A 22,519-nucleotide genomic window follows, 5' to 3' on the forward strand; every position below is an offset into this window, starting at 1 on the left:
GTGTGTGTGCATGTGCATGAGCACATGTGTGTGAGGAGGCTGGCTGCAAGAGCCCCCTGCTGACGTGCCAGTGATACAGCCTGTTTATCCTCACTGTGGGTGTGACAGGGCCTGGGAGTGCAGACTCACGCGTGTGGGTTGTGCACAGGGCATGTCTGCTCTGGACAGGCCTGGGCCCTGGGCATCATTCTCCTCCTCCAAAAGGTGAGGGTCTGACCTAATGGTACTTTGTCTGATGTTTTCCAGATATGCCCCTACTGGGAAGGGCCAAGTGGGCAGGCAGAGGCTGGGGTGGAGCGAGGTGGGGCTGGGAGGCACTCCTGCTTTTCTGCTGCCCCAAAATGAATGCAAGTTCTGGCAACTTCTCCTCCTCCTGGGAGGAGGAAAGGAGGGCTCGCCTCCAGGCCTCAGGCTGAGGGAGTGGGCTGGAGACCCTCTAGATGGCCAGCAGAGGCTGGCCTCTGTGAGAAGGCTTCCTTGCGTGACTCTGGGGCCCCTCCCAGGCTCTCCTCGTGGCAGGCAGGGACTTGGTCCAGCATGGGCCACATGCTTTCCTAGGGGAGCCTTGAGAGGCAGACGGGAGTTGAGAAGGCCCGGGAGACTCTTGGGCTACATCCTGGGTCCCTGGCCAGGGCCTCAGTAGGTGACCCCTTCTGCAAGGACTGCCCCTGTGCACAGTGCATAGAGGACTGTGTCTGCAGCTGGCTCCTGGGGCAAGGGCTCCTGGGCTCCTGTGCCCAGACCTAGTTCCTGAGGAGCCCCCCTCTTCCTGGCTCCTGCTCTCTCCTTTCTTGGCTGTCTGCTTTTGCGCCTGCCATTTCTGCATTTCTGCTCCTTCCGGCAGTCCTGCCACGCACGGCCCCCCAACATCCTCCTGCAGCACCCTCTGGCTCCCTTTCCCCCTCACCCCGCTGTGTGTTGTTTCCATGGGCTGCAACAAATTGCCAATTAAGCAGCCCAGCTGCAGGACAGGGAACAGCTGGGGAGGCACTGTGCGGCCGTGGGGACAGCTGTGCACAGCTGGTAGGATGCTCCCCCCTCCCCACTGTGCCAGCTATCAGGTGGCACACAGCTGCCGCCAGATAACACCTCTGCTGGCGGCTGGGAGTTCGCCCTTCCCCCGCCCCTTCCCTCTGCGGTTACGATGGCTCTTTATTTCTCTGTTCTGCAGCCCCTCCACCCTTCACCCAAACTGACTTGATTTGTCCTCCAAGGATGGCAGCTCTTGAGATCTGTCCCAACTCTACCTTATCCTTCTCAGCCTGGGCACAACCTTAAAGCTCAGCCCAAGATGGGAGTTGATCTTTCCAGAAGAACTTGGCCCCCTGGGGGCCCTGCTTTGTCATTTGGATGCCATGGCCACAGGGCAGAGATGAATTTCTAAAGACAGACCTCAAACAAGGTGTTCTCTGTGCCCTTGTTTCATGCTGAATGCCACCCAAACCTCTGGCACCAGAAGCAGGGCAGAGCCCTGAAATTACCCATCCTATGGTAGCTGAGCTTCTGGGTCCCCTGGCTGGGAGAGTCCTCTCCCCTCTGGCTCTGCCTCCACAGCCCGGTTAGGCCTGAGCAGCCCAAGGGCTCTCCAGGTCCTCTGGCCTCTGTCCTTGCTCTTTCGCTGGGCATTGTGTCCCTCCTGAGGGCTCATGGCTGTGTGCTCCCTTCCCTAAATGGGGCCCTGGCTTCTTCCCGCCAGAACCTCCCATGGCCCAGGGCACCATGGCATAGACCCCAGCCTGTCCCTCCCAAACTTACCCCTTCCCGGCTCTCAAGCTGGCGCCCTGGGGTTCCTCCTGCACTCCTTTCCCAATGTTGGTCCTGCATCCCACCCTTTCACTTCATTACCTGCTTGCCAGGGCACAGGCTGGTCCCCTTGCTCACCCCCTGCCTGGCACGCACCACCCCACATTACCCAGGGGCCTCGTTTTCCTCTCTGGTCAGAAGCACCCCTTGGCTGGCCTACACACAGGGTCTCGGAACCAGGCCCAGAACAAGGCCTGGGACTGGGCAAGGAGCAGCAGGAGCGAGCACAGTGGAGGAAGGGGCAGTGGGGAGGGGCTGAGGAGAGAAGGAGCAAGCTGCTGGCTTCCCGCCTTCCCTGCGCCCACCCCAGCCCAGCTAAACCTGCCCTGTGTTGCTGCTTCCTCCCCCCAGGCCCGGCTTCTCTAAAGAAGTCAGGAAAGCTGGACTTCTGCAGTGCCCTCTCCTCTCAGGGCAGCTCCCCGCGCATGGCTTTCACCCACCACCCGCTGCCTGTGCTTGCTGGAGTCAGACCAGGTGAGAAACGGGGGGCCCCGGAGGGGGGCAGTTGGGGAGGTGGCTGAGTATCTAGGGGCAGCTGGCCAGGTGAAGGGGCCAGGGCTGACCCCGAGTGACAGCCCCAAGCTCTCCGAGTGGGCCGTGATGCAGCAGCGGGTGGGCATGGGAGCCGGCCCCTGCTTCACGTAGCAGCACCTCATCGAGGACCAAGCCGGGCCCCTAGGCTGCCCACCTGGCTCCTGAGCAACCTCCCACTTCTCACTCCTCACGTGCGTGGGTGCTACATACAACACAGGCCTGTCCCGAGTTCTCTCCAACTCTGGCCCAGTTCTCCTTTTGTCCTGCCAGCTGTGGGCGGGAAGACACAGCCTTCTGCCCTGCCCTCCTGCCGGCTCCTCTCTCCCACCTCCTGGCTGAGCCCAGGCTCTGGTTTTTAGCCGGCATGAGCCCAGGTTGATGTGGCGCCTGGATGGAGAAGAGTACTCCTAAGGAGCCCAGGCTCCTGCAGCAAGTAGCTACCTTGTCTGGGCCTCCCTGCCACTTTCTAGAAAGGAAGGGCTGGGTCTAGGGGACAGGTGGTACCTGGGCTGCTCCCCAGGAAAAGGAACTGCCCACTGCCGTGGGGCTGCTATCTGACTTCAGTGTCCCAGTTGAGAAGGTGCTCAGGATGAGAACACCTAGATCGCCCTGAGAAGATAGGATCAGGCAGGAGGCTGTGGGAGCTGAGACCTCAGCCCTGTCACTCCTTCACTTTCTTCTTCCCTCTCTGGGCACCCACCTGGCAGCAAGAGGCCTGGACTTTTTCTGGACATGGCCCTATGTCCGCCTGCCATCTCCTGGGCTTGTATGTAGGACACAGAAAATGAGGAGGTTTACCTCCTGGCTTCCTCCTTGGGGCCTCCTGGCTGGGAGCCCAGAGGCAGCCGGTGCTGGGGCAGGGTGTGGTGGCCGCAAGGTGGGGGTGGGGAGCCCAGGCCCTCTACACAGGCAGCAGGAGGGCGCAGGCCTGGCTCCTCCAGCTCCAACTCAGCTTTTATGAACTCCAGAGAGAAGCCAAGTTTCCTCAGCCCCCTAATGAAACCGAGAGCAAGAGCGAGCTGATTGGAAACAGACGGGAGGAGGAAGAGCTGGGGCCTGCTCTGGGTTGGGAATTGCATGTGCAAGGACGCGTATGTGAGGACACGTGTGTTAGTGATGAGGCTGAGCACATGAGAACACCGCCTAGGTGGCGGTGGCTGGGTGCACACCAGCTCGCACTCAGGAGATGTGTGTGTATATGTCAGACAGCCATCCTGAGCAGACGCTGGCTTTGTCTTCATCCAGAGCCCCAGGGAACCCTCTGCCTCCTCTTGTCCCCCACCCAGTCTCCCACCCAGGGCCTGAATTAAGGCAGGGCTACTGAGGCACTCACCTTAGGTGCAGAGTGTCAGCAAGTATCAAAAACTCAGTCATCAAGATAAATAATATTTTAATGGAATATGTTTTAAAATCCAAACTATTGGAAAAAAAAGGGTATGATAAGCAAACACCAGTTTTTGTTTGTTTGTTTGTTTTTGTTTTTCTTTTTTTAAAGACAGTTTCCTGCTCTATTACTCAGGCTGAATGCAGTGGCACGATTATAGCTCACTGAAGCCTTGAACTCCCAGACTCAAGTGATCCCTCCTGTGTGCCACCCTGGCTAATTTTTAAATGTTTGTTGTAGAGACGGGGTCTTGTTATGTTTCCCAGGCTGACCTCCAACTCCTGGATCATGTGATCCTCCCACCTTGGCCTCCCAAAGCACTGGGATTACAGGTATGAGCCACAGCACTCAGCCATGTCTTTGTTTAAAATAGTTTAAAATGTTGAGGCTGGGTACAGTGGCTCATGCTTGTAATCCCTGTGCTTTGGGAGGCCAAGGCAGGAAGACTGCTTGAGGCCAGGAGTTCGAGGCTGCAGTGAGCTGTGATCATGCCACTGCACTACAGCCTGGATGACAGGGCGAGATCCTGTCTCCATTTAAAAGATACTGGCTGGGCGCGGTGTCTCACGCCTGTAATCCCAGCACTTTGGGAGGCCGAGGTGGGCGGATCACAAGGTCAGGAGATCGAGACCATCCTGGCTAACACGGTGAAACCCCGTCTCTACTAAAAATACAAAAAATTAGCCGGGCATGGTGGTGGGCGCCTGTAGTCCCAGCTACTCGGGAGGCTGAGGCAGGAGAATGGCGTGAACCCGGGAGGCAGAGCTTGCAGTGAGCTAAGATCATGCCACTGCACTCCAGCCTGGGCGACAGAGCGAGACTCAGTCCCCCCCCAAAAAAAAAAAAATTCTTCTTTAGGCTGGGCACAGTGGCTCATGCCTGTAATCCCAGCACTTTGGGAGGCCAAGGCAGGCAGATCACTTGAGCCCAGGAGTTTGAGATTAACCAGGGCAATATGGCAAAATCTCATCTCTAGGGAAAAAAAAAGCAAAAATCTGCCAGGCCTGGTGGGGTGCACCTGTAGTGCTGGTTACTTGGGGGGCTGAGGCGGGAGGATTGCATGAGCCCAGGAGGATCGCTTGCAGTGATCCATGTTTGTGCCACTGCACTCCAGTCTGGATGACAGAGCAAGACCCTGTCTCAAATAATAATAATAACACTTTTTTAAAAAGCCAAATAAAATAAAGACAAGATCCTACCCTACCTCATCTGCCTCATCCTAATCTCCCAGCACTGGTTGTGATCAAACTTTATTTACAAAAACAAATGGCTGGCCTTTGGACCCTAGTTTGCCTATTGATTATTATTATTATTTTTTTGTATTGCATTAAAACATCATGGATCCTGATGACTGACTTTTTTGTGCCGCCTTAACTTTTGTGGCTGTGGCGGCTGCCTTACCTGCTCAGGATCCTCAGGACCCTCAGCCCTCTGACCGGCAGCTCCCCTCCTCTCCTGTCCCTCCCACTGGCTGCCTCCTTGGCCCTGACGCCCTTTTTTCCCTGCCCACGTGCATGCAGGGAGCCCCCGGGCCACAGCGTCAGCCCTGCACTTCCCCTCCACGTCCATCATCCAGCAGTCGAGCCCGTATTTCACGCACCCGACCATCCGCTACCACCACCACCACGGGCAGGACTCACTGAAGGAGTTTGTGCAGTTTGTGTGCTCGGATGGCTCGGGCCAGGCCACCGGACAGGTGAGTCCAGAGGGCCCCAGGAGCCCGGCTACAGCCTCATCTCCACATCTATCTGTCTGTCTCAGGGCTCACAGGATGAGGGCCCAAAAGCCAGAAGCCCGCCTGGGGCTAGAGCAGCAGGGAACTGGTAGTACCAAACGCCTCGATTTTTTGGGTCTGGGGACGGGGGTCTGTGTATTATGCCAGGGCCTGTCTATCATGGTCCGGAGAGGTGGGGGCAGCATCTGGGCCCCCTTGCTCAGTCAGGCTCCTTGCCCTTCCCATTGTCCTTGCCCCCTCAGCAGGAGTGAACTCATGATGATCCAACCCGGATCTGGGCCCTGACCCCCCAGCACTCCTCTTAAACCTCGGGGCTGCAAGGATTTGCTAGATTCTAGACCAGGGTTTCCCCAGTATCAGCACTGTTGACATTTGGGGCTGCTTATTCACTATTGTGTGAGACCATCCAGTGCACTGTAGGATGTTGAGCAATATCCCTGGCCTCCACCTGCTAGATGCCAGGAGCACCTCCTCCTCCCCAATCTTGATAATAAAAAAATGTCTCCAGATTTCAGTGTGCCCAGGAGGGCAAGACCATCCCTAGTGAGGAGCACTGTGTCAAGGGAAAGCCCCGATCCACATAGCTGCCATGGAGACTCCTGCTGGCAGGACTTTTAACAAAGGGTTCCCAGGATGGTCCTGCTTCTAGAGTGAAACCCTGCTGCTCCTCAGCCCTGGGAGACACACTGGCTCCCCCCAGAGCCCTTCTCTGTCACTGACAGAAACTCAGGGTTGCTCAGCGAAAGAATGATCCCAGGAGGTGGTGGGCCAGAGATGACCCTTCAGTGGGACAACGGTCCCTGGTTGGAATGTGGAGGTTTCTAGACCTCTGGGAAAAGTCCAGAGCCTCAGCAGCATGCTGTAATAGGAGAAGCACAAGCTCCTCTGTAGCCAGCCCTCCCAGCCTGGAAGCCTGCTGTGAGAGGTCAGGCAGGGAGGATGCTCAAAGGGCTGTGGTGGGGAAAGGCATCCCGGAAGCCCACACCAGAGGCTGCCTGCTGCCACCAGCCCCGTGCTGCCTTGGTGTGCTCTGGCAGAGCGAGCATTTGCTAAGCGCTGGTGTATTGATTTGCGGTGGGGCCGTGGCTCCGCCTCCTCACTCTGTCCCTAAGGGAAGCCAGTCCTCTTCCCTTCCTCCTGTTCCCCTCCTGCTCCTTTCCTCCTTGACTCCCTTCTCCCTTTGCCCTTCGACGGTTTCTCTTGGCTGACTCTGCAGCTCCTTAGTGTACTGGTAGCTTTGCCCACCTCTCTCTGGACAAGCTCTGTCCACTTTTAGGGCCATGGAGGGAAGAGCAGACCTGACCTCTGACAGCTGCTGTGCTTGCATCAGAGATGCCAGCAGAGTTCACGGGGAGCTACCAGCCTATGCCCGGCCTCCAAGGGGCCTGGGGTCTGGGATATGTGTCAGAGAGGCCTGGAACATTACCTTACCTGCTTTCTTAACTACCGAGGCAGCCAGGATTTGGAGTCAAATTCAGGCTGGCCTAGAGACCAGCCAAGGTTAGGCCAAGGAGCCAAACCTAACCACAGAACCCTTGAGAAAGTGGGTCATTTAGTCCCCTGGCCATTCTGAGCCTCTGGTCCTGAGGGCTGGGTCCTGAGCCTCTCCCTTGACTTGACTGTTCAAGATTGAGGACTCTGATATAGAGCCACAGTTTTTAAAAAAAGACAGAGGACTCATTTTGCCTAGAAGCTTCTCTTCCTGAGGCAGGCACTTGCTCCAAGCAGACCATGGACAAAACACTGCAAACAGGCACCTTGATTAAGCAAGGAGTGTGGCCCAGCTGGGGAGCAACCTCTGAGTTTCCTTGTGTGGCCTGTTGTACTGAAGAGAGGGAGAGGGGGCTCAGCGGGGAGCCTGCTTGATGGAACCCACGCCTGGCTTCTGGGAGGAGGCTAGAGACAGCACTGTGCTACACAAGAGGCTTGATGCATAGCTGCAGAGAGCCAGAGGGCCCGGCTCTGCCACTGATCCAGTGGGTAGGGAGTGGCAGCGCCCAGCTGTGCTTGCACTACAGCCACTGTTAAGCAGTGCTTCTCAGACTTGGCATGCGCGAGAGTCAACTAGAGCCCTGGCTAACACACAGATGGCTGTGCCTCACCCCCAGAGCATCTGATTCAGCAGGTCTGGGGTGGGGACTGAGAATTAGCATTTTTCCCAACTTTCTAGGTGATGCTGATGCTGTTTCTAACCTCCTTGAGAATCAGAAGTCACAGATCAGTTTTGCAGGAAAATGTCTGCATAGAAGAATTTTAGGCTGGGCGTGGTGGCTCACACCTGTAATCCTAGCACTTTGGGAGGCTGAGGCAGGCAGATGATTTCCTGAGCTCAGGAGTTCGAGACCAGCCTGGGCAACACGGTAAAACCCCTCTCTACTAAAATACAAAAAATTAGCCGGACGTGGTGGCGTGTGCCTGTAGTCCCAGCTACTTGGGAGGCTGAGGCAGAAGAATCACTTGAACCCAGGAGGCGGAGGTTGCAGTGAGCCAAGATTGCGCCACTGCCCTCCAGTCTGGGCGACAGAGTGAGACTGTGTAAAAAAAAAACAAAAAACAAAACAAAAAACAGAATTTTACAGACAATTGCAGAAGGGTTCCCAGGGCACACCTGTAGCCTGGCCTTGGACCCTAGGGTAATAACAGCCAAGGCCATGTGAAGACACTATGCAGAGGAGATGCAAAGGGCAGTTAAGAGGATGCCTGGTTAGCTGTGTTTCAGGGAGAAGGAAGAGACTGCCAAGTGAACATGATGGAGAAATCACAGGGCCCAATGGGAGAGCATGACTTTGGGAGGCAGGATGCCTGGTCCTGGCTCAATCTTGACCACCAATGTCAGAACAGCCAGGCCTACGTGTTCATCTGTAAGGTGAAAGTGAGGAGCTGGTCGGGCGCGGTGGCTCATACCTGTAATCCCAGCACTTTCGGAGGCCGAGGTGGGCGGATCATCTGATGTCGGGAGTTCGAGACCAGCCTGACCAACATGGAGAAACCCCGTCTCTACTAAATACAAAAATTAGCCAGGCATGATGGTGGGTGCCTGTAATCCCAGCCACTTGGGAGGCTGAGGCAGGAGAATCACTTGAACCCGGGAGGCGGAGGTTGCAGTGAGCCGAGATTGCGCCACTGCACTCCAGCCTGGGCGACAGAGTGAGACTGCATCTCAAAAAAAAAAAAAAAAAAAAAGAAAGAAAGAAATTGAGCTATACCACCTTCCAGGCTCATTCTAGCTCCTAACTCCTGAGGTTTTAAGGCACTGCACAGTCACAAGACCTTGAGGTTTTTAAAACCTCAACTGTACCCCAATCAGAGCTGAGACATGCCAGCCTGGCTGGAAGTTACATCTAGAAACTGAATGTTGTAAATCAGCAGGTTTCAATGTCTGGCCATATCAGGCGGGGATTAGCATTATCGGGTGGGATTAACGATTTAGATACTCCTGAGGGAGACAGGCTCTGAAGCTGGAGGAAGGCAGAGGCTGTCCTGTGGTTGCTTGGAAGGCCTCTGTGTCCCAGTCCCCTGGGAGCCTGAGCTCGGGACACCTGGAGAGGAGGAGTGAGGCTGTGATCAGACCATCCCATTCCCTCCTTCTAGGCAGGCATGGAGATGAGGGGAGGCGTCACATCACCTTTCTCTGCAGAGCTGCAAACCCCCACGCTCTGACCTGCACTGTTACCTGGAACTGAGGGTCCCTTTCCAAAACAACACCTGCACAAAAGTTCTCCAGCCCATGAGGTATATGGGGACCAGCAGCCACTGTTTGCTTTTGTCAAGGGCCAATGAGAGTTGTCACCCTTGGAGTGGGCAGGAATGGGTCAAAGGAACCATTTAGAGGGACAGTGTGTCAGACCTAGATGCTGGTCATCATGGTAAAAAAAACAGTGGGCAGAGAAGCCAGAGTTCAGAAGGGCGTGGCTGCACAGGCCAGCCTGGGCTTCCGTGACTTTAAAGTGCAGCAGGAAGGACAAGTCGATCCCACATGCTTACGGGTACTTGAGTGCTGCATGCTTCTGCTGACTTGTTGGGGAGCTGGCAGGGATGGGGGAGTGGCCTGTTTTGAAGGTTCCAGTGAGATCAAGAATGTCCTAGAGGAACAGGGCAGAGAAAGATAGGTTGTGATTCAGGGGATCTGGCTGGTCCCCACAGAGGGGACAGAGTTTTTTGAGCAGGCCTTGAAGGGTATGGGAAATAGTCTTTCATACAGAGAGCTTCACAGCAAGCCAGCATGCAGTCCTGCCCGCTCGGCCTGTGTTCTGGAAACCCCAGTCAGTTTGGAATGGGAAGTGCAGAGGGGCGGTAGGGGCTGGACCAGTAGAGGCATACATGGGGGCCTTGAATGCCCAACTGAGGAGATTGGGCTTCATGTTGGGTATAGCTGGGGCTGTGGAAGGTTTCAGAGGACTGGAGAAACCTGAGCTGATGTGGATTTAGGGGAGAGGATTGATGAGCCTGGTGGAAAGAATCCTAGCATCCCTGGAGTCAGGCAGACATGGCTGTGAATTCCAGGTCTGGCCAGTTGCAGTTGGGTGACTTAGGATAAACCATTTAATGGCCCAGAGCCTCAGTTTCCTCAGTTGTGAAAATAAGGAGAATAGAGCTTCCTTTGTGGCAAGGCTTCCCAGGGCAGGCCTGTTAATGCTTGGACTGATGATCCTTTGTTGTTGGGGCTGTCCTGTGCACCGCAGGATGTCGAGCAGCATCCTGGCCTCCACCCAGCCCCTCCAGCCCCTTTGTTGTGACAACTGAAAGTGTCTCCAGACATTGCCAGTGTCTCCTTGAGGGGGACAGAATTACCCCTGGGTGAGAACTGATGCTTTCTGGGGTGGGTTGGGGGTTATACAACAGAACTAAAGCACCTGGTCCAGGGCTGGACACTGAGGGTCCTGAGCTGATAAGCACAGTCTCAGCACAGGGGAGTCCCATACACCAGCTCATTGTCATCGTCCAGCTGAAATCTGTGAGGACAGAACGAGGCACTGGCTGGAGACATCAAGGGGATGGGCTCCTCGGGGCTTGCTCACCGATAGGAGGAGGAGCACACAGGATCCTCTCTGGGTCTCACATCTGGGTGCCCGGAGGGGCGGAACTCTATTGGTGCCTGGAAGGGCGGAACTCTATCCCACAGGAGAGGTGCTGGTTTAGGATGAAGAGCGCAGGCCAGGCCTTCCTGAGCTCACGCTGCAGTGGTCATCAGGGTCCTGTTCAGAGCAGCAGGAGGTGTGTGCCCAAACCTCCAGGGAGGTCTCTCCAAGGAACCTGCCTGGGAGAGGCCGAAGCGCCTCTGTCTGTCCTTTGGCACCTATGTGTCCTGAAGCCAGAAGGCCAACCCACACAAGGCCATGCACAGGGCCTGGAGGAGAAAATCCAGTTAGAAGCAAATGAGGGCATAAAGGACAAGGAATGCATCCTGACGACCGAGCATCCATGGCGTCTGAGGGCATCATACAGGGAAGTCCTCCTGAAGAACCTCACGGGCACTAGAGCTGGCAGCGACGGATTTTCTTCCCTGGCCATTCTTGAGAGAACAGGTCAGCGCCCTACCACCCACAGGCAGTGAGGACCCAGGCTGCTGGAGCCGAGGACGAGCTCCCCAACTTCTGGTGGCCTCCTGAGGACATGTTGTGGGGTGGGTGCTGGCAGGCCTACCGTCCTTGGTTAGGTGAACCAGCTCAGCCCGACAGCCCTCAGAGAGAGGCAGGCATGTGCTTTGGGGAGCCGGGGGAGCAGGGTGAGCATGCTCATCTTTCCTGCTGTAGGAGATGGTCTTCAGGAGTGTGAGAGTTCTAGGTGCAGCTGCACGTATTTGCTAGGTGGCACATTTTGGTACCTAAAACATTTTCCCTAAGAAGTAACAAACCACCCGTCGAACACCCCCTCCCTCCCTCCCACAACTTCAAAAGAGGACCCAAAAAAAAAAAAAAAAAAAAAGAGAAACACCTGAGAGACCAAATAAGAGAAACACCTGAGAGACCAAACAGAGGCCTTACACCCTCACCCATCCCGTGCCCTGGAGGAGAGGACCCAATCCTGGATCTTCCACCGGGAGCGCCCGCTCTCAGGAGCGAGCTGGCGCGGCCGCGCAGGGGAGCGTGTGTCTGTGTGTGATGTGCCTTCATGCGTCACTCTATTTATGTTGTTCGCAGCCCAACGGTAGCGGCCAGGGCAAAGTCCCGGGGTCATTTTTGCTACCGCCGCCGCCTCCAGTGGCCAGACCTGTGCCCCTTCCTATGCCTGATTCCAAATCCACCAGCACTGCCCCAGACGGCGCCGCCTTGACTCCTCCATCACCTTGTAAGTGGACGATGAAACCGAAACCACAACGCCCAGCATCCCCGGCCAGTCCAAACAGTCTCCACTGCAAAAAGAAAAGCCTTCCCCCTCCCCACCACCAAAGCCCCCCAACCCATTGCACCATGGACAAGAGCAGAGCCAAGCCCCCCAACCACAGCCTCCCTCCCGGGCCTCAGTCGCACCAGCCAGCACCCCACGAGCCCCCTGCCCGCTGCTCCCAGCCGGGGCCCCTGGCCCAGGCCCCTCTGGGGGGCGGGAGGGAGAGCACAGCTGGGGCGCGCAGGCCAGGGGTGCTGGCGGGGGTGGGAGGGGGCGGGGAGGCACAGCCATGCCATCTTCATGCCTGATTGCTGTTTTTTTTTTTTGTTTTTTGTTTTTGTTTTTTAATTTTTTTGTTGTTTCGTTGTTCCCCCCACACCAAGAAAATCAAATGTAACCACAAGGCGACGCCACCACCATCCCCTTTTTGCCTTGCCCCTCACCTCCATCCCTGGGCCCTCGGGCCTCAAAGACGCAGCAGGCCAGCCCCTGACCCCTTCCCCCTCAGTCTCACATTTGGTTTCTCGTTGTTCCTCTTTTTTTTTCCCCCTTCCATCCCTCTCCCCTCCCTTCTCCGCAATTCCTTTCCCAGGTTAGATGTTCCAAGGACGAGGGAGGGCTGTGGGCTTTGGCTTACTTCATCTCTCTCTCTGTCTCTCTTTCTTTTCTTTTCTTTTTTTTTCCTCTTAAACCAATGACAAATTTTGTCAAAGGGAAAAGAAGAAAAATCAGTCGAGAGGTCCCAGGTAGACCCGGCGTGAAGGACAGGAGGATGGGGCGGGTGCTGTCTGTGGGCCAGGGTGGGCAGCTCTGGGGGTGGGCAGGCCACAGGCCAGGGCAGTTCGGTGGCGGTGGGAGGGGTGGCCCATCTCACACTGCTCTCCGCTCGCTCTGTCTCTCCTCCTTTCTCGTGGTTTGAGTTCTTTTCCCCTCTCCATCCTCTTCATGCCATCTTCCCATCTGCATCCACCATAAGACATGAAGTCACAGTCATTGGAGGTGGGCAGGGTGGGGGATGGGAACTGGGCTACAGGGTTCGGGGGCCACTTCTGGAGAGAGGTGGGCAGAATCTGGTGAGCATGGAGTCCCTGGGTGTGTCTGGTGCAGGGCAGCGGGGGGCCTTCCAGGTAACCTGTGACACTCCTTGCCTCCTCTGGGGGCATCTTCCCTTCTGGGGGTGCAGGGCCTGTTCCCTCCGGCAGGGCTCCATCTGGACAACCTGAGAGGAACTCAGGGCTGTTGAGATCATTTTGTCCTTGGGCCCCAGGATGGCTGCTCCCAGGCATCTGAGCCCTAGGGCTCTGCCAGGCTCTCCAGCCTCCTCCTCCTCTATTGCCTTGGTCCTGGAACCACAGGCCTGTTGGACCTGGTGCATCAGTCAGAGGAGGAGAATGCCATAGGCCTGAGCCTTGCCACCCCTGGGCCCAAGCCAGGCAGCCAGCGCCTAGGCCCTTCTCTGACCCTGCCCTACCTGGCTCAGCCCTCCATTGGGCACCCTTTGGGTTCCCCAAGCCTGCCTGCCTGGTCCTTGGGCTTGCCCAGGGTGGTAAGAGGTGTAGCATCTAGCTAGGCCACCCAGGTTGGAGAGGTAGCCTGGCTGGGAAGGCCTTCCCGAAGCAGGGTGGGGCCGGACTGCCAAAGCCTCCACCCTCCCCTGGCCCCCTCTCTTCAGTACCTGAGAGGGGCCAGTGGGAAAGCAGGGGTATCCACTGAGGGTACTTGGGGACCAGGGCTATCCCCAGCCCTGCCCAGTGCCTCACTAGCGGGTGGAACTGGGTCCAAGAGACTTTTGTCTCAGCCTCCAGGGCCTCTCCCTCATCCCAGCCGTGAAAAAGGATGCCTGGCTGAGACTGTGGCTTCTGAGTGGGGGTGTGTTGGGGGTGTAGTGTGTGTTCCTGGTCAGAGGATGAGGGTGTCCCTCTGTAGTGGGGGGCAGGCTCGGAGCCTGGCCTTCAGCTCAGATGCCCCTCTGGCCCGTCCTTCCCACTGCCAGCCTAAACTCGGGCAGCATGGTCTAACTCAGTCTCTCCCTCTCTCAGCAGCCCCGAGGGGCAGTGCCCAGATGGGCCCCAAGGCCTGACAGGGTCTCTCCCTCTCTCCCCTGCTCCCCACAGCATTCGCAACGACAGGCGCCTCCTCTGCCAACCGGTTTGTCAGCATCGGACCCCGGGACGGCAACTTTCTGAACATCCCACAGCAGTCTCAGGTAGGAGACCCTGCCCACCACCTGGATGCAGGGACCAGGGGAGCAGGCAGGGTTGGGGGGCATCTTGGTGTTAGGGAAGAGCCTGGAGTCCCTGGGGCTAACAGGGAGAGAGAAGTCTGAGGTGGGGCTGGAGGGCCCAGGCTTTTGCACGCCCAGCTGAGCCTGTCTCCCCAGGCAGCCCCCAGGCTCCCTGGCTAATCAGCTAATTGGATAATTAGCTCTGACAGCCCTGGCCCTGGGGAAGGAGGCCAAGGACCCAAGTCTAGAGGCCCTCTGGGCCAGGCCTGGTAGAAGCAAAGATGGAAGCCTGAGGCCCATCGGGAGAATAGTCTGCCTCACTGCTTTCACCTCCCCCGACTGGAAGCCCTGGCCCCTAGCCCTCCCCTTTCCCCTGGCTTTGGGTGGGCTGGGTGACGGGTGGAGGAGGGACAGAGGGCCTGGTGGGCTGCGTGCCCAGAACTGGCACTGAGGGCAGGGCAGGGCAGGCCACCGCCCTAGGGGCCCCTCACCCAAGTCTCCAGGAGTCCTGTTAGAGAGAAGGCCAGCATGCTGGAGACCTCATCCTTGCTCCTATCCCCTGCTGACACCACCCTTAGTTCTCACCAGGAGACAGATCCCTGTCACAAACAGGAGATAAGACTACTCTTAGCCCTCCAGGTGGAGACCCCAGAGGCCAGTGCCCACAGAGCCCAGTGCCCTTGGGGACACAGGGAAGACCCATCTCAGGAGGAGGACAGAGGCAGCTTTAGGGGGCCTGAGGCTTTTACAGCCCAGGGTTTTGAAAAACATGCAAAGATCTTTCTTTTGCACATTTTACCAAAACACCTCCTTGGAGGTGTCCTCAGCCCTGGGAAATCCACCTCTCTCAAGAGCCCCTGGGGCCACCTCTCATCTCCTGCTCTGCCTCTGCTCTGGGGCCTGAGTTCAGAGAAAGTTGGTGGATGGAAGTTTTGTGTGTGGTTTGAGATTGTTTTTTTTTTTTTTTCTTTTCCTTTCCTTCTCTCAAAAAAAAAAAAAAAAAAAAAAAAAAAGCCAAAAAACTTTTGTCAAACTTCAAACTTCAGAGCTCCCTAGTGGCAAGGAGGGGAGGGGAAGAGAACTTCAGCCCCCTCCAGCTTCCCACCCCCTTTCCCCAGAGTCACGTCTGACCCGTCTGGTTTCCAGGAGCAACCAGACATGATGTAACACCCAGATGAACTTGAACTTGGGGGTGTTGAGAAGAAAAACAATGGCTCCGAGCAGGGGCTGGAGCCAGCCCCCTCTGCTCTGTGCCAGGGAGGCCGAGAGAGCCCTGCTGGCAGAGGCGGGAGGGGGTGCGAGAGGAAGGGACAGCAGGCGGGCCTCCCCTCCCGGCTCTGGGCTGGCACCAGGCTGCAGAGTTCCATCGCTCCCTCCCTCCTGCCGCCTGCCTGGGCTGCTCACAGCTCTGCGGTCGTGCGCTCCGGGGACCACTGCCACGAGCTCTCCCTGCTAACCCTGTTTCCGCTGCCTCCTTTACTTTCTTTGCTCACTTTGCTTGGACATTTGGGGGCCAAGTCAGAGTTTAGGGAAAGTTTGTCTCCCCCCATGTTCCCTGTGTCTTAGGCTCCAGCAGGTAGGAGGAAGGAGTCCCAGCGGGGGTCCAGGGCCCCTGAGCAGGCAGGTGTGTCTGGGAGTGGTTGGGGGAGCTGGAGCTGGACAAGCGGAGCTGGAGCCCTCGGGCCTGGGGGCAGGCAGGCGGCTGCAACGGGCAGGCGCAGGGGGTACAGCCGGGGGTGGTTTCCACAGTAACCAGTGACTTTAGCTGATCTCTGGAGCACCAGATGGAGAGAGAACAATAGAATGAGGGAAGAAAAGAGAATTTTAGCAATTTTGTCATTCCCTGGGCAGCGCTTTTTACTTAGTTTTAATCAATTTTGGACCTGGCTCAGGAAGTAGGGAGGGGTGAGCAGAGAAAGCCACTCTGTGCTTGGCAGCAGATCCCCCATTTCTGGGACCTGTGGGGAGGTGCCGGGGAGCCCCCTTGGGGCAGCCTTTGTCCCTAACTCCAGACCTGGAACCAGAGTCTTCCTTCCCTGAGGAGGACCCCCCAGTCTGAGCATTGGCAGTTGTCCCCCACTGTACAGCTCAGGAGACCCTAAAGGGGCCAGTGTGAGGCCCTGGCATGATCTGCCAGGAGCAGATAGGGCAGGTGGGGCCCTCCCTGTCCTATTGTCCACAAGCCTCATTTGCCTGGTGAGGAGAGGGGTGGGCTCACCACCAGAGCCAGCCTCCCCCTCAACCTCGGGGCAATGGCACAGGGTTCCTGTATAGTCTGCCCTTGGGAAGGGGGTCCCAGGGAACAGGCCCAAGCCTGTGGCAGGTGGGGGTCACCCAGCCCAGGCGGTTCCCACCCCCGGGCCTGGGCCAGAAGCCCAGGAGCTGGCTGCTGGCCGGTTCTCCCCCACCCACTCCGGGGATGCCTCAGGCCTGGGTTTCCGCCTTAGCCTCGCCAGGCCCCAATGAGCCTCTGTTTGGCCTGTAGTCAATTGACCGGTTGGACTTGGGGCAGGTGCTTGAGGAGCCCCGCTGAGGGAGGGCACGTCTCTTGTGCGTACTGTCCAGCACATACAGGAAATTTAGCATTTCTGCCCGCCCAGCAGCGCCTGCTCATTGTGGCAATCCCAAACCCCCACATTGCCAGATGCTCTTGATCTGCACTGTCCATTGTGGTAGCCACGGGCCACGTGTGGCTGTTTACATTTAAATTAACTTATTAACTAAAGAAAAATTTAGTTCCTCAGTTACAGTAGCCACATTTCAAGTGCTTAGAAACCACTTGTGGCTAGTGGCTACTGCAATGGAAATGAGAACACTTCCATTGTCACAGAAAGTGCTAGATGATCTCCAAGGCCCTTTCTGAAACTCAGTGTCCCTGTCCTCAGTCCCAAACCAGAGCCTGAGAGCAGGTCTGGCCTGCAGGCAGAATGTTTGACCAAAGCAATGTTTTAAATATTGGAAATTTTCACACGAAATTCTGTTTGGGCTTCTGGCTTCTTTTGAAAAGTTGGCAGATGAGCTGCCCTGGGCCCTCACCCTGACCCTAGGCAGGGCATAGGCATTCTGGCCACCACAGACCCTGCTTCCTCGTGCTTGCAGCACAGGCAGCAGTTAGGAGCACAGCCTGCACTGCCCTTTACATTGAAACCCTGGCTCTGTTGCCTGAGGGCTATGTGGCCTTAGGCAGGTCACGCACCCACTCTGTGCCTAGCTTCCTTGTGGGGTCAGGGCAGGGGTGGGAGTGAACCAGGACCTGGTATGCGCTCTGTAGTTGGCTCTGCCTGGCCCCTGCAGACCAGAGTCTGTGACAGCCTGGGAGAGGCCCCAAGATGCATTTTCAGGGACCCTCATTTTGCCCCAACAGTACTACCAGGTGCACCCAGGCCCAGCAGACCACAGTAGACCCTGACCCACCACTTTGCCAGGAGGTGGGGCTGGAGCCTTGGATGGAGGGCATAGCCAAGCAGCCCAGACCCTTGGGGTCCGCCCTGGGTGTGCTCTGAGCTGAGCCACCAGACACAGGCAGACAAGGTCCTGTCTGTGGGAAGGCAGCGCCCCCTGCTGGCGATGTGAAGGAAGTGACGCTCACCCCAGGGAGCCTCAGGTCCTTCCTCAGTGTCTATCTAGTGCCCTGAGGGTAGAGGATCCAGCACCGTGAGCTACATGGCCCCTCCCCCAGGCCTGGCGCTACTAGGGACTGAAGCCATGTGGTTCCTCTGCCCCCAGCCTTTCAGCCTGTGGGACCTTGGCTGGGGTGTATAGATGGGAATTTCTGCTTTTAATCCAAAGAGACAGAAAGAAAACTCAGCAAGAAGCTGGGCCACCCCCAACCCATTCCTAAAACCCCTCTGGGTACAAAAGCCCCAGCCTGGCATCTTCCCCACCCTCCAGGACCCACACAAAAACCTAAACAATTGGAAACATGGCCAGATCTCAGGCCTGTGCCAGCGCCAGCCATGGGGGTCCCACCCGCTGGGCACAGTGCCCACGGGAAGGCCAGCTGGACTCTAGCACTAGGGGCAGAGTCTCTGAGGGGGCGGGGTTCTCGCAGGAGGGAGGGAGAGAATGGGGAATGCCCTTTCTTCTCCATGGGAACAAGGTGGGTGGTGGCTATCCGGCACCCTGGCTCTTTGGGAGCTGGACCCTTGAGGGGCCAGGTCACTGGGCCAGGTAGGAGTGAGATGGGACCTGCCCCAGCTGTTCTCAGTATCGCCTCTTTTTCATCCTGTTTCAGTCCTGGTTCCTCTGATAAGATCGACAAAAGAAACAACAAAATGAGAAGAAGAGGTTCCTCGAAAGGGGGGAGAAGAAATTTTGAGAATGGAAAAATCCCTCAGCCCAGCCCAGCCCCACCGAAAAGCAAAAATTACACGTCGTCAGCCACTCAGCCCTTCTCTCCTCCAGCCCGGGGACCCCCGCGGGCCCCAGAAGCAGCCCAGTTCTCAGAGAGCCCTTGGAAGGGGTCTTGGTGGAGCTGTGCACCAGCAGCCAAGCAGAAAGAAACACGCGACATGGACTCTGTCAAGCAGAGGACAGAAAGCAAGAAAGGATGCAGAACTGCCTTCCTCCCCCCGACCCCACCCCAGCCTTCTGGGGAAGGAACAAAGTCCCCAAACAAAGCAACCAGCACAGTTCTGAAGGGGCCTGGCCTCCACCCTCACCCCTTTCTAGGGGAACCCCACCCTCCACACAGCCGGAGCTGCCCTAGGGAGCCTGGAGGACCAGCTTGTAAAGATGATGGGGTTTAGATCCCTCAGGCTCTCCCCTCCAGACTCCGCCCTTCCCTCTCTCCCTCCCTCCCTCCCTGCCAAGGCTCCAGCTTCTTCCCCCAGCTGCTCCCGACCAGGAGGGGGAGAGCGGCCTCCACTTACCCCACCCCACCCTCGGGCTAAAAGCCCTCAGGCAGGCAGGGGGTGACCCCTGGAGCTAGTTGCGAGTCCCAGAATGGAGGGTGTTCTGTCACCCCACCCTGAGCCGCAAGAGCAGTTCCTGGGGCCCTGGACCCCTCTGTACAGTCCGTAGGAAAAAGTCGGAATGCTCTCGACGGCCTCGTCCCAGCCTGGGACAGGCCCCCTTTCCCCTCTCTCTGCAGGCCAGGAGGGCCTCCTTCCTGCCACGAGGGAGGGGAGTCGGGCCCCAGGTCGCCCCCGCCCCCAGCCCTGCATGCAGGTGCCCTCGCTCCGCCCCATCAGTTCCTGCCCCTGCCCCTCATGCAGACTGCCCTGCTGGGGCCGGGCTGGAGGGTGGAGCAGAAAGGGGACCCCGGAGCCGAGCGAGGAGGACCAGGCAGCCGCCGCTGCCGCGCTAAGCCACCACCTGCGCTTAGGTAGGCGTCTTGCTCGCCGACTTTCAGTTCCTTGGGAGGGTGTTGGGTGTCGTCCTTTTCAAAAGTGTTTTGGAGCTTTCTGTGCCCCCGACTTTCTCCCGCCCCCCCCCCCACGTGGCCACTTTTCTCTGGATTTTAGCTGTAATGTCTTTACTCTTTATTTAGGGGTGGGGCATTCATTGTTTGGGTCTTTTGCTGTTGGAATGGGAACTCCTCCATTTGAGCAACTTGGGAACAATTTGGTAACACACCACAGGAAGTAGCTCTCCCCCCCCAGCCCCCTCCTCCCTCAAGGGAGGGTTGGGGGGCCTGTCCAGAGGGTCTTCAGAAGCCCCCCTGGGAGGGAGGGGAGGATGAGCACGCCCAGCTCCCCTCCAGGGTGTGACTTGGCCCCTCTGGCTTGTCTTTCTGTGCCTTACTCCTCCTCCTGCATCTCCCGTCCCTGGCCCCTTCTCGAGTCCTTGTGCCTCTCTCTCTTTCTCTTTCTTAATTGTATGAAAACACAAAGCACAGGTCAGGATCCTCTGAGAGAAAATCAACATTGCACCACGTAGGGGTGGGCTATGGGCTGTATTTATTGTGAATCTAGTTTGTGAGGCTGTGGCCCCGAGCTGGCGGAGGGAGGGAAGAGGAGGGAGTGACTGGGGAGGGGAGGAGGTCAGCGACCTGGGGCCGAAGGGGCAGGCGAGCGGTGCCTGCTACCCAGCTGGAAGCCACAAGGTGGCTGGCCCCAGGGGCGGCTTTTGTTGGAAGTTGAGTGAAGCCCTCCCCCTGTCCTCAGCGTGCAGCCCTAGAGAACCCCGGGGCTGAAGGGCAGTGGGTCCTGCGGGAGTCTCCCGGGGCGTGGGGAGTAAGGCCTCGGGGGTGGGGGGCCGGGTGGGCCGGGCGTGACGCGCGGTCAAAGTGCAATGATTTTTCAGTTCGGTTGGCTAAACAGGGTCAGAGCTGAGAGCGAAGCAGAAGGGGCTCCCTGTCCGGCCGCACGTGCCCTTTTCCTCGACGATAGTCGAGGGCTCGGGCTCTGTGGGACTGTGGGAGCTAGGATCTGCGGGGCACCTGCCCGGGCGAGGTCGGAAGCTGCAGGCCAGCTGGGCCCGGGCCGGAGCGTGCCCGGCGGGGCTGCCCGGGCGGGCAGGGGGTGGGGGCTGCTCCTTTCCCAAGTGGTGTTGTGAGGGGCAATGAGGGCAACAGGAGATGTGGGGACGTGTTAGGAGAGAAAAAAAAAAAAACAAAAATATATATGGGGGAAATTAACTTTTTTTTTTCATTGAACCAAGTGCAATGCATCAGAGAGTTTTCCTATCTTTGTATGTTAAGAGATTAAGAAAAAAAAATTCTATTTTTGTTGTAATGTCCTCGCGGCTCTGGGGACGCTAAAAGAACCGGGCCTGCCCCGCCCTGCGCGGGGATAACGAAAGCTGAGTGTTTTTCCCTTTTTTTTTTTTTTTGTTCGTTTTTAGTTTTTTTTTTTTTTTTTTTTTTTTAGTCGTTTTCCTGCGTTGACGAGGATGATCTGGGGTTTTTATTTGTTTCGTCGTTCGTTCTGTTTCGGTGGGAGGGCTGAAGGAAACGTTCACATTTTAGAGTTTAAAAAAAACACCTCGACATTTAAAAAATCAACCAACACAAGATCAAAAAGGAAAAGGACGAGAGAAAAATTATTTTTAAGATAATTAAACATAAAACCCTGGTGCTTCTTACATTATAAAGTACGTTTTAAAGAACCCACAAACTATTATACATAAGTTTATGAATCAATTAAATATCCTGCACTTGTTAGGAATACGCATATCCCTTCTTTGTTGAGTTTAACGGAACGGGACAGCGGCGTGCCCCCGGCGGCTGGACTGCTCCGGCCGCGGGTCTCCCCGGGCGCCCCTCCCTGGGGCCCAGCACCCCCTCCTCGCCCCATCCCCGTCCGGGTACGGGGGCGCGGCAGGGGTCCCCGGCCCCTCCCCCGCAGAGGTCAATGCCAACGAACAAACGTCCCCTCCTTCCCTCCCTCTCCGCCCCGAGCGCCCTTCTTTGAGCCAGACGCCAACTTGACCCTCACCAGCATTATCAGGAGCGCGCTCAGCAAGTTGGTAGTTTCCTCCCCCCTTTCCCGGCGCCCCTCCCGCCCCCATTCAACATCTCTCATCCTATCCCCGACCCCCTCCGGGGAACACCGGGAAGGCTCGACGCTCCAGGACAGGACCAGCCACGCTGACAGGTCGATTTGCCCAGGCCCGCGTCCGCACGCACGCACGCACACGGCCCCGCACACAGCCCCGCCCCACCCCGCAACCAGCCCTGTCGACTGCCTTACACACCCGCCCCCGCGCTGGCCGGCCGACCTAGTGCCTTGTTCTCACCCCCGTGCTGGCGGAGCGGACGCCGCGCTCTGGGTCCCAGAGGGGCCGGGTGGCTCAGACGACCCACCACTCCCCCACCCCGACCGTGCTGAACAGACCCCCCCACACGAGAGAAAATAAAGGAGCAATAAAGTCACGAGAACTTTCGTCCCCCAATCGAGAGCCCGAGGGGCACCCCAGCCCCGCCTCTGCTCCCCCCCACCCCACCCACCCTCGGGGCGCCCCCCTCCCCCCGCAAGCCAGCCTGGGCCAGCCCCGCTTCGGCCCCTCCCGGGAGATCCGTGCGCCCGACCAGCACCAGCATCGCGGACCGCAAAGGCCGCCCGTCCCGTCAAACAAGTTTCTTCTTAGGCTAAGAAACGCAGTATATACGAGTATCTCTATATATAGTACTAATGGATTTGGTGTGCTTCCCCCTTAGCGTCCCCCTCCCTCTGCTCCTCCTACTTCAGCCTGGTCTCCCCCTCTTTTCTGCCCTCCACCCCCGTCTCTGCACTGAGATACATAAGAAACAAGGGTAGTTTACTGTCTGTTTTGTTTTCTGGGTTTTCAGTGTCCTAGCGGAATGCAAGTAGGCAGCCAGCCCGTCTGTTCCCTCTCCGCCCCGCCCCGCCCCGCCCCCGTCACTGCGCTTCTGTTATACCATCTTTGCCTGACTCTCTCCGGCTTCTCCATTGAATGGCTAATGTGTATGTGAAATAAAGAAATAAAGAAAAACAAACGCAAGAGCGCCTGACCCTTCGCTAACGCGACCGTGCGGGACTGGGTCGGGGTCCGTAGGGTGCGTCCCCGACTTGGATTCTGCGCCTCTCTCCAAGCGCCGGGAGCGCAG

General features: G+C 57.4%; 1 protein-coding gene across 10 annotated transcripts in view; it reads left to right on the forward strand.

The window, feature by feature from the left end:
• Positions 1 to 22,413, forward strand: part of NFIX (nuclear factor I X) — a 103,509-nt gene extending 81,096 nt beyond the window's left edge. For 4 of the 10 annotated variants that reach the window (XM_054464166.2, XM_054464168.2, XM_054464165.2 and 1 more), the window contains exons 7-11: positions 2,155 to 2,277; positions 5,242 to 5,417; positions 11,597 to 11,744; positions 13,898 to 13,989; positions 18,242 to 22,413. In XM_054464166.2, coding sequence (XP_054320141.1) covers positions 2,155 to 2,277; positions 5,242 to 5,417; positions 11,597 to 11,744; positions 13,898 to 13,989; positions 18,242 to 18,256 — 554 coding nt within the window. In that variant the 3' untranslated portion in view covers positions 18,257 to 22,413. The remainder of the gene's footprint in view (positions 1 to 2,154; positions 2,278 to 5,241; positions 5,418 to 11,596; positions 11,745 to 13,897; positions 13,990 to 18,241) is intronic. The other 6 variants (XM_063657933.1, XM_063657935.1, XM_054464162.2 and 3 more) reach the window with 3 other exon arrangements.
• The last annotated feature ends 106 nt before the right edge of the window (positions 22,414 to 22,519 follow it).

Source organism: Pongo pygmaeus, chromosome 20, assembly GCF_028885625.2.
Source record: "Pongo pygmaeus isolate AG05252 chromosome 20, NHGRI_mPonPyg2-v2.0_pri, whole genome shotgun sequence".
Classification (NCBI taxonomy): domain Eukaryota; kingdom Metazoa; phylum Chordata; class Mammalia; order Primates; family Hominidae; genus Pongo; species Pongo pygmaeus.